The sequence below is a fragment of the Physeter macrocephalus genome, chromosome 2, assembly GCF_002837175.3.
Source record: "Physeter macrocephalus isolate SW-GA chromosome 2, ASM283717v5, whole genome shotgun sequence".
In the NCBI taxonomy this organism is placed as follows: Eukaryota; Metazoa; Chordata; class Mammalia; order Artiodactyla; family Physeteridae; genus Physeter; species Physeter macrocephalus.
Genome location: NC_041215.1, coordinates 120,454,873 through 120,465,765, shown reverse-complemented (window position 1 = coordinate 120,465,765; position 10,893 = coordinate 120,454,873). Strand labels below are relative to the sequence as shown.

The following is a 10,893-nucleotide window of genomic DNA, read 5'->3' as shown; positions in this document are numbered from 1 at the left end:
ATATATGTGCCACATCTTCTTTATCCATTCGTCTGTCGATGGACACTTAGGTTGCTTCCGTGTCCTGGCTATTGTAAATAGAGCTGCAATGAACATTGTGGTACATGACTCTTTTTGAATTATGGTTTTCTCAGGGTATATGCCCAGTAGTGGGATTGCTGGGACTAGAACGTTTAAAATGACGTTTGTGGCTCACACTTGTGGCTTGCATTATATTTCTGTTGGCCAGTGCTCTCTGGGCACATTCCTGCAGGATGAATGCTGCTTTCACATCCCAGCCCCACCCTCGCCTGCCTGGGAGGATCAAAGAGCACGTTTGCTGAGTGCTCAGTGCTGAGGGCTCAGGGCAGGGCCTGGCGCACAGCGGGAGGGGCTGCTATGACTGCTGTTCTCTGCGCTGTCTTCCCAGGGGACCCCTCCCTCTGGGCCCCATGTAGGGCTCCTGCAGTACAGGGCAGGCAAGCTGGGGTGCCCCACAGGGTCAGACACAGGACTCAGCCTATCCATGGGTCCGGCCCTCCTGCAGGTCCTGCGGAGCTACAACAATATCGAAGAGGACTGCACTGTGTGCCCGTCCTGGTGCCTGAGGCTCCGGGCACGAGGCCACAGCTACGGTGCTGGCTTGGAGCACCACATCCCTCAGTATACCCTGGATGCCCCCAAGGTGAGCGTGGCTCCAGCAGCGGTGGGAGGTGGAACAGGGGAGCCTGGCTTCTGCCGTGGCCTGCAGATCCCTCTCCTGTCTCTGATGGCCTCAGAAGCATGTCGAGCACCCTCCCTGGCCGTCCCAGCCTCCCCACTGCCAGCCCCTGGGGCTCTGCGCCCATCAGGGACTCTCTCCTGGACCGCAGCACTGGGACTGGGAAGAGGCTGGAGCTTAGACCTATGGCTCCGGCCTGCCCCATCTGAAATACACCCCGGTCCTCTCACTCAGGTTTAAAAGTCTCCAGCTCCTCTATTCACTATGTTTACTGAGTGCCTGCTAGGGATATGACCACCCACGTCATGAGCCCCTGCCCGTGGGGATCATCCAGCTCTGGAGGGGTCGCAGAGCCCGCCCCTTGGTTTAACCCCATCCTCGGGGAGTCATCCTTCCCAGGTCTCTCAGAAGGGCCCTTGGAGGCCCCGTCTGACCTGAGCCCCAGGATGACACAAGGCTGAGAAACATAGATTCTAGAGCCAGGTGGCCAAGTTCTAATCCTGGTTTCTCCTTCGAGAAGCCTCTTCCCAGCTTCCATTTCCATCGTCAGTCTTTTCATCCGTCTGCACTTTCCCCATGCCTCATGTTGCTAGAAAGGTGCCACGTTTGGACAATGTACTTGGGGTGATCTTGCCCCCCGACTAGTTATACTTCTACTCAAGGGCACCCCTTCCCAAAGCCCTCCTGACTGCACAGGGGCCCCCTCGCTGACCCCCACCCCTTTCCCTCGGCCAGTTCCTCGCAGCAGTTTGTGGCCTTTACTAAAATCCAGCAGATTCTGGGCCCATGTTGCCCCCCCACCCCCACTGCCTCACGCACAGTGCTCGTCGCCCCAGCCGGATGGGGCACCCAGGGCAGCGATTTCAGCCTTGTGTTTGGTACCCGGCCCAGCTCTTTGCCTGGTGCTGGCCACACCCTAAATGCTTAAGGAATGTTTGGAAGCTGGGATTGCTGGGGCTTTCCCTTTCCCCGAGTGGGGTTCCCCTCAGCTACCAGCATGAGAATCATCTAGAAGGGTTTCCCTTTCCCTGAGTGGGGTTCCACTCAGCTACCAGCTTCATCTAGAAGGGGCTGCTTACCCCCAGAGCTTCTGGACCATGATCTCGGAAACTGGGTTCTCCAAAGGATGATTTGAGGGCGCCCTAAGATGGAAGAAACTTGGGGTGGGGGGGGTCTCAGGGGCCTGAGTTTCCCGGAGCCTGTTCCTGTGGCCGCCCCATCTCTCTGCCTGGAGGTCTCTGGAAGCATTTTTTGGTGCGAAGTTGTGTCCCTCCATTCCCCGCCCCCAGGGCACTGACTGGGTTGTGCAGAGGCATCTTGGATCTCCTGAGAGATGGCTCCAGCCAAGCCCACTCAGACTTCCCTGAGTGTGTGTGTGTGCGGGGGGGGGGGGGGGGTGGGCAGGGCGTGTAGATCTGAGCATGGGTCCCTCTTCTCTCGCACCCCAGCTATTTCCTGCAGTGTCCCCCAGCGAACCCTCCTACCGCAGCCTGCTCCTGATCAACAAAGGCTCCATGCTTCTGACCTTCAACCTGGCCCCCAGAAGCAGCTTGGACGTCTCCTTACGGCCCAGCTCGGGCCTCGTGCCCCCTGGGGCCCCTCCTGGGAGATGCCTCCAACCCCCCCCACCCAACCTTCCCTGAGTGTGTGTGTGTGGGGGGGGGGGGGGGGATGGGCAGGGCGTGTAGATCTGAGCATGGGTCCCTCTTCTCTCGCACCCCAGCTATTTCCTGCAGTGTCCCCCAGCGAACCCTCCTACCGCAGCCTGCTCCTGATCAACAAAGGCTCCATGCTTCTGACCTTCAACCTGGCCCCCAGAAGCAGCTTGGACGTCTCCTTACGGCCCAGCTCGGGCCTCGTGCCCCCTGGGGCCCACCAGATCTTCCTCATCTCTACCTACCCCAAGGGCACCTCCTGGAAGCAGCATGTTTTCTACTTGCAGTTCAATTTCTGCCCCCAGTATCTCAAGGTAGGAGGCAGGGGTAAGGACTGGGTCCTCGGGAGGGGGCCACAGTCTGGGGCTTCCCTTTTCAAAGCCACATTCTGGGACTGGCCTCTAAAGCTCCCCTAAAGTAGCTCAGGGGCTAGTCCTCCTCCAGGAAGTGGCACGGCAGGGAGAGGACCCCTCGGCCACATCTGGGAACAGCTACCCTCAGGACCCTGCCTGTCCACCTTATGGGGTCGGGACAAGGAAAGGGGTGCAGAGGTCCCCAAGGAAAGACTGGAGGCAACCCAAGACTCATATCTGCAGGTGGTAGAAGGGTGTTTGGGGCCAGGGCAGGGAAAGGGTCCAGGGTGTTGGACCCATGTCTGCCCATGAAATGGTCTGTACATCCTTTTTCAGTCCCTGAGTTCTTTTCCTTATCTCCTGGTTCAGTCACTACATACTCTGCCTTTGACAGAAGCTGCCCATGCGCAGGCTGGTGGAGGGCCTTTTGCTGCCCTCTCCGAGGGGGAAAAGCTGCCCGCCCGTGACTTCTGGGGGAGCCAGGGCTGCAGGGTGATGTCAGGGCACTGTCCTCCCTTCACTGGCCCCAGGAGGTAAGCATGCAGAGCCGGGAGGAGCCGCTGCAGCTGAAGCTGGACACCTGTAAAAGCGTCTTCTTCAAGCCCACCTGGGTGGGTTGCTCCTCCACCAGCCTCTTCACCTTCCAAAACCCCTCGCGTCTACCTCTGGAGTTTGAGTGGAGGGTCTCCCAGCAGCACCGGAAGATGCTGGCCGTGCAGCCCACCAGGGGGATTATCCAGCCCAATGAGAGCCTTGTGAGTGCCCTGCCACACTGCCGAGGCCCAGAGGGAAGGGGCCCGCCATCCTCACCTTCACCGTCGTCTCTTACTCATGCCTATCAGGGGGCAGGCTTACCCTCCCACTCAATCCACAGTCATTTCTTCCAGACTTATGGGTCGGTATGATTGTTACCACACCCCCATTTTACAAAGAAGAAATGAGACTTAGAGGGGAAAAATAGCCATTTACTGAGACTGTGAATTAGGAGGTGCAAAGCTGGGACTTGAAGCAGGGTTTCTGATGTCAGTGCCCAGAAACGAGTCCACTCTCCATCCCTGGTCCCCACAGTGGTGAGATCACTGGGAGATGGCGTGGAGCCAAATGGGTGGCTGTCATTAAGGAGTGAGGAAGAGGGCTCGTGGACGTCAAAGTGGCAGGTCCCTGGAGGGGGCACAGGTGGGACCCAAACTAGCAGACTCCCATCCCTTGTCTAGGGCCTCCTAGCTGGGGAGGCCAAACTTGAGCCAAGAACCGCCAACACACGGTGTCTGTTAGAAGCCGGGGGTAGTAACCTGCAAGGCGAGAGACCACACAGACTTTGGAGTCAACCTCAAGAGTTCACACCCCAGCTCCTACCAAGCGCCCTCATCAGCTGTGTGACCTTGGGCAAGTTACCCCACGTCTCTGAGTCTCCAGTTTCTCATCAGACAATGAGGCACTAAAATAATACCACTTACCTCGTGGGGCTAAGGGATCGAGGGGCTAAGGGAGATAACATAGCACATGATGTGTGTAAGTGCCTGGCACGGGGAGACACTCGAGTGGGTCACCATAGCCTGATATCCTGCAGCGGGACCTTAGATGTCCAAGAGGCTGGGCAGGGGTTCCCAGAGACCCCCATGCAGGGCTAATCTCTGTGACCCCAGACGCTGACGTGGACCTTCAGCCCTTTGGAGGAGACCAAGTACCTGTTCCGAGTGGGGCTGTGGGTCTGGGAAGCTGGCCTGCCCCCAGACACCAAGCCTTCCGCCACCACCCGCTACATGCTCCGGCTGGTGGGCATGGGCATTGCCAGCAGCCTCTCCGTGAGTGGGAGGAGCCGGCGGGTAGGGGAGGGGGCAGGGGACCAGGGCACATGCGGGAGGGAAGGCCCCAGGGCGCCTGAACGCAGGGAGTGGGAGTCTTCTGGCCCCCCGGCTCTCACCCCTGGACCTGCCCTTCCTTGGGGATTCTCTGAGGCCAGGGTTGGGAAAGATGGGGCCGTGGACCTGGGGCAGCCCCCCACCCCGGCCTGGCTGACTCTGGCCCTCAGGCAAAGGAAAAGGAGCTGGACTTTGGGAACGTGCTGGTGAACAGCAAGCAGACCAGGACGCTGGTGCTCCTGAACGATGGCAACTGCACCCTCTATTACCGCCTGTTCCTGGAGCAGTGCAGCCCTGAGGCTGTCGGCAATGGCCCCCTCGGTACTCAGGCCTGGGCGGGACTGGGCTGGGAGGCGGGCAATGAGGGGCGCTGGTTAAGACTGGTTAACCAGACCATGGTTCGGGGGCAGGCAGAGCAGGGCTTAAAACTTGGTGCTTCCACTTCCTAGATGTGTGGCGTTGCCGGGTGATTGTCCTCTCTGAGCCTCAGCTCCCTCATCTGTAAAATGGGGCTACTGGTGGAGCCTGCCTCACCGGGCAGCTAGGTGGCGCAAAGTGCTTAGCAGATGCCAGTGACATCAAGACACGTCCTCACACTGTCTTGATCTGGAGGAAGCACTCTGCTCCCCATTTCCTGGCTCAGGGCCTGCTCTCTAACCAGAGCAATGCTGGTCCAGGGGAGAGTATCTGGGGCGGAGCAAGAGGAAAGGCTGGACCTCTCTGGGCTGCACTGAGGGCCTCCTCTGCCCTTGACCCCACCCGGTCATTCCTGAGCAGCTCTGCAGCTGGACCGCACAGAAGGGAGCATGCCGCCCCGGTCCCAGGACACCATCTGCCTGACCGCCTGTCCCAAACACCGCTCCCAGTACTCCTGGACCATCAGCTACTCTCTCCTCTCCCACAGAGGTACCTGGGCCATCTGGCACGGAGAGTCAGGACCAGGGAGGAAAGGGGGAGGACTGTGTCAGCAGGACTTGGGGTGGGAGGATGCCAAGTGTTCAGACAGAGCTAGCAGAGTGGGTGTGAGTGCGCCAGGGTGTGCCTTTGGGTGTCTGGTGTATATGCCTCATACCAACCACGTCTGTATGTGTGGGTGTCCGTTTGTGTGTGCCTGAGCTGTGGAGGACTCAACGTGAAGAGCTGGGCGCTGTGCTGATTTACTGTGGGATCTTAAGCAAATCCTCAGCTACCCTGGGCCTCAGTTTCCTCCTTCACGAAATGAGGTTGTTACCATCCTGCCCCGGGGCTGCCTGGTAGGAGTCCAGCACAGGAGAGTGGCTAAGAGTGTGGACTCCCTGGAATTGGATCCTGGCCTCAGCACTTATTAGGCATGTAATCTTAGTGTCTTGTTTAACCTCCCTATGCCTCAGTTTCCACATCTGTACAATGGGGATAATAATGGTGCACAGGCAAAAAAATAAAGTACATGTTACCACACGGGCAAACCTTGAAAACATTAGGCCAAGTGAAAGGAGCCAGTCACAAAAAGCTACACATTGTATGATTCCATTTATGTGAAACACCCAGAATAGGCAAATCTACAGAGACAGAAAGTAGATTAGTGGTTGCCAGGGGTGAAAGGAGAGTGACAGCTACTTGGTACTGGGTTTCTTTGGGAAAGCCTGAAAATGTTCTAAAATTTGTGGTGATGGTTGCACAACGCTGAATATACAAAAAAAAATCACTGAATTGTATGTGTTAAAAGGGTTAATTTTATGGCATATAGATTATATCTCAATAAAGCCATTAGTAAGCATTATCCATAGTTTGAAAACAGTGCACAGTGGTGTTTCAAAGCACTTAGGACAGTGCCTGGTCCATAGAAAGTATCAGATAAAGTTTGGCTGTTGTTGGAAGCATCCCAGAGTCTGCTCCTGACAAGGGTCCTGGGACAGGTTTCCCGGGACCCCTGCAACCTCAGCCTGTACGGCCCGCCCCAGGGGAGCTGGGAGGTGAGCCCACCCCTCTCTCCCACACCGCTTTCCCCCAGATAACAAGGTTGGGGAGAAGCAGGAGCTGTGTCGCGTGTCCCTGATGGCCGTGTACCCCCTACTCTCCATCCTGGATATCTGCTCCATGGGCAGCGCCGAGGGTATCACCCGGAAGCACCTGTGGCGCCTCTTCTCCCTAGACCTGCTCAACAGTTACTTGGAGCGCGACCCCACCCCCTGGGAACTCACCTACAAAGTGCCCACCCGGCACAGGTGAGGTGGGCCTGGGGGAGAGGCAGGGCCTGTTTGGGGATGTTCTTGGAGCTTTCCGTCCATGCCCTCGGCCCCAGGCCCTGTCCAAGAAGGGGCTCCCTGTCTCCTCCCCAATTCCTGCCCATCCCCGGAGGAGCATGGAGAAGGCAGGGATGGGCTTGAGGTCTAAAGTTCTGACCCACCCCTGCCCCTGAGTCCCAGATTCTCCAATTCCCACCTGTGGGGAGATGGGTGCCAAACCAGCCACCCCTGGAAGGGCCCCATCCTGTGCCCAGCCCTGTTTCTGAGACCATTTCTCTGCTCCACACAGCACCAGCCAGATCCCCTCTGTCTTCACCCCTCTGAAGCTCAACTTCAATTTTGGGGCAGCACCAATAGACGCCCCACCCTCTGTGGTGCTCCTGGCCCTGAAGAACAGTGGAGTGGTGCCCCTGGACTGGTACAGAGGTGGCGCCCGGTGGGGGGGGCCGGGGGACAGGGGCTTGGAGGCCTTCTCTTGCTGGTGGTAGCCCTGGCCGCCTGGTGTCTGTGAGGTGTGCCCCCCGCCCCCACTGAAGGACGTAGAGGCCAGGGTGGGACTAGGGCCGCCCAGCATGACACCAGGCCTGTCACTGGCTGAGTCAGGTCCACAGGCTCAGAAATGGTAGAATCACCCTATGGAGACTGGCAGGGTCATCTTCAGAGCTTAAGAAATGAGAAGTAACTGTCACGCGTCTGCTGCATGCTAGCCACTGGGCTTTATGGGCCTCTTCTCCTCCGAGCCTCACACCAACCCTGTGAAAAAAATCCCCCTCTGCTGACTCTTTCACAGATGGGAGGCTAAGGACTCAACCAAGAGCATTCAGCCATTAGAGGCAGAGCCAAGTTCAAGCCCAGATTTGTCCAACTCCAGAATCCCCGCCTACACTGGCTAGTCGGCAAGAAGCTGCCAGGTGCTCCTGCATCCTGGGCATTGTGCTAGGCGCTGGGGCAGCCCCGACAGAGCCCCAGGCCAATGGGGGCTGGGCCTGCACGGGGGTGAGTTGAGGGTCTCTGGCAGGGAAGGACAGTGCTCTGCTGCCACAGCGCTGTTGTCAGGGAGATGACAGGGCTAAGCAAAGCCAGGAGAGCTGCAGGAAGGGTCGAGGCTGGCCACGGGGCAGGCTGCACTTCCCCAGTCACATGGGGCCCAGGCCTGGAGACCTGAGCCCGCCAAGCTGGGCCCTTCCTGTGCTTGGCTTCCCTCCCACTGGGGTCTCAAACTGGTGCCCAGTAAGCATCCTGTTTCCATGCCAGCGCCATTTCTTTTTTTCCCTCCCTTCCTCTGCCACGCGCCTTGAATTCCTAGTAAACTTCCTTTTGATGACTTCCAAATTTGCTTGGCTAGAAGGAGGTGAGAAAGAAGTGTCCCCATCCGGGTCAGGCTTGGGGGAGAGAGCCAGGGGCCCAGCCTGGGCATGGCAGTGAGTGGATAAGGGTGAACATATGCAGGGGGTGGGCATCTGTGATCTCAGGAACCTTCCTGCCTGAGCCGAGCCATGGGGTGCGTGTGGGTGAGGCTGGTGGGGGGGCTGCATCATCCGGGGTGCAGTGGCCACCCTGTACTCTCCGGGTTGTCCTGCACCTCCCTGTGGTGGAGGATGCTGGGGGAGCTGATTCATTAGGCGACTCCTGTCTGAGAAGGGCCGGGACCGTGAGTAACTCAGGGCTCCTGGCCCTGAGTGACTGGGAAGCTTGGCAGGCTGGTGGGGAAGGCCCAGGGCCCGCCTGGAGCTCTGGATCTGCCATTCCCTGGGTTGTTTGAGTGGCTGGGAGCCAGGCCCTGCAGGGCTCAGGAGTGGAGGCAGGAAAAGCGGCGCTGGCCTGTGTCCTGGTGTGGAGCAGGGTACTTTGGTGGATTGTGCATGCATGTGTATTTGTGTAGGAGCAAGCCAGCTCACACTGTCTATGGAGAGCGTCCAGGTTGCTGGAAACTGGGGCGGGAGGAAAGCCGGGCAGAGTGCCCACCGAGCTGGGCCGTCCATTGGGAGATCATTGGAGGTTCAGGAAGGCAGTCCGTGCTTTTTCCCGGATTCCAAACGCAGGGAACCTTCCTTGGAAGGCTTGACTCTCCTAGGCTTTCTGTGTTGTTGTGTTTCCTTTCAATTTCTTAGAAGGCTATTTTTGAAAATTCTAGCTGGGTCTCTGCTAAACTCATAAGGAACAGACTGAAGGTTTTATTTCTGCCAAGACCAGTAAGAAATGGGGAGTGTGGACTTGGCCTGCAGACAGCAGCAGGCAGGACGGAAAACCTGCCATGCATTTAAGGAGTGATCCCTCACAGGCATCAGATATACAGGTTAACATCATCTGTTCCCTCATTAAGTCATTGGCTAAATGTTGACTGGGGCTTCCTAGGTGCAGGCTCCAGGCCCAGAGCTCAGAATAGCGATGCAGATGAGCCCAGGCCCTGCCCTCCAGGTGGTGCAGGGTGACAAGTGCTGTGAAAGAGGCTTGTGCAGCCACTTGCCTCTGTTTTGGAAATGGTAGGTGGGGATGGGCACATGAGAAAGGCTTCCTGGAAAAAGCTACAGCCAAGCTAGACCTGCAACCCAGGGACCAGAGGCAGAGAGGCTGCGAAGAGCCTCCCAGACGGAGGGCCTAGCGCGGACATGGGTAAGAGAAGAGGGCACAGCGTGGCTGCAACGTTGATAGGGGGGCGGGCAAGGCCTTGGACTCCTTCTCCTTCTGAGAAGGATTTGTGGCTTGAGGCAGGGGGACAGGATGGCAGGCTTCCGCAGTCCCAAGATGGGGGCCCACACCAGAGGACTGGCAGGGAAAAGGGGGCTGCGATTATTTGGAGGGAGACTGGTTGAGGGCCAAGACGGAAGCTATCCAGACAACCCCGAAGTATCAAGATCACCAGTTTTGCTGCTGGTCAATATCCTGCAAATAAAATGACAAAACAGTTTATTCACCTGTAGCAAGTCAAACAATACAAGGGTGATGGACGAAAAGTAAGAAACACCCCAGCTCCCTCCCTAGTCTGCCCTGGAGGGTTTGGCATATGTGCTTCCTCTCTCAGGACTGGTACAAGGCACAGACACAGGGACACAGCTACTCTTTCATTTCTTCTACCATAATGGCATGATGTTATACATATTACTCTCTGCTCAGCATTATAGCAATAACCTTTTCACTCAGCATTATGTCAATAACATTCCCTATAGATCAATAAAGATCAAGACACATAGATCTAACTCATTCTTTTTAATAGTTGCATAGTATTCCGTAATATGAATGGCCCTTACGTTTTAAAACCACTCCTTTATTAGATGACATTAGCTGTTCCCAGTGCTTTTTTTTCCCCCAGTGCTTTTTAATATTTTTTGCCATCACTAACAAAGTTGTAATAAACGTCCTTGTGTGAGTATGTGTGTCTGTGTGCGTGTGTGCTCGCGTGCCTGCCTGCCTGCATGCACACTTAACGTTTATTCCTGCAGCTTAGTTCCCCCAAATAGAATTTCTGAGTCAAAGGGCATTTTTTATTCTATGCACTTTTTATTCTAAAAGATGCTGTCATAATTCCTGCAACAAAAGGTGGTAGCAATTTCTTCTCTCCCTACCTGTGTTCGAAGATGTCCGTTCTTTCTAAACTTACCAGCATTGGATGTAACTATTTGTTACGATTCAGATGTGAAAATATTTAAGATTGATCCAAGGGAGTTTTGATATGCATTTCCCAACTCCCCTTGAGCCTATTCAGATGTGTTGGCTGTTTTCTTTCCCCCTTCTGGCTGTTCCCTCTTCATAACCTCTGCCCGTTTTGAGGACAGTTCTGTGCCATCCCTCTGAGAGCGCAGGGATCCTTCTTTTCAGATTGTGACCTTGGGACCCCTTTGTCACTTATTTGGTCACCATTTAGAGTGCAGTATCTGCTTTAGTACAGCACCAGGCATTACAGGGGCACTAATTCTATGCCCAGCCTTGCTTTGGATTCAAGACTACCAGCCCTCTTGGGGACCCTTGGTTGGTGCTGCTGGCATTCCTAGGTGGCTCAAATGGCCCTTCCTAACAGCTTGTCACACCAACCCCTCCAGGGTCAGTGCCCAGCTCAAAGAGGCCCACATATACAAGCAGCACCCTGAACCCTGGCACCCA

The 10,893-nt window shown here is 56.4% G+C and overlaps 1 protein-coding gene across 1 annotated transcript in view; it reads left to right on the top strand.

Annotated features, from left to right (window-relative positions):
- Nucleotides 1-10,893, top strand: part of CFAP65 (cilia and flagella associated protein 65) — a 40,818-nt gene that overhangs the window by 18,618 nt on the left and 11,307 nt on the right. The window contains exons 11-18 of the mRNA XM_024124756.1: nt 527-664; nt 2,424-2,669; nt 3,239-3,463; nt 4,355-4,513; nt 4,741-4,891; nt 5,348-5,476; nt 6,561-6,774; nt 7,085-7,213. Coding sequence (XP_023980524.1) covers nt 527-664; nt 2,424-2,669; nt 3,239-3,463; nt 4,355-4,513; nt 4,741-4,891; nt 5,348-5,476; nt 6,561-6,774; nt 7,085-7,213 — 1,391 coding nt within the window. The remainder of the gene's footprint in view (nt 1-526; nt 665-2,423; nt 2,670-3,238; nt 3,464-4,354; nt 4,514-4,740; nt 4,892-5,347; nt 5,477-6,560; nt 6,775-7,084; nt 7,214-10,893) is intronic.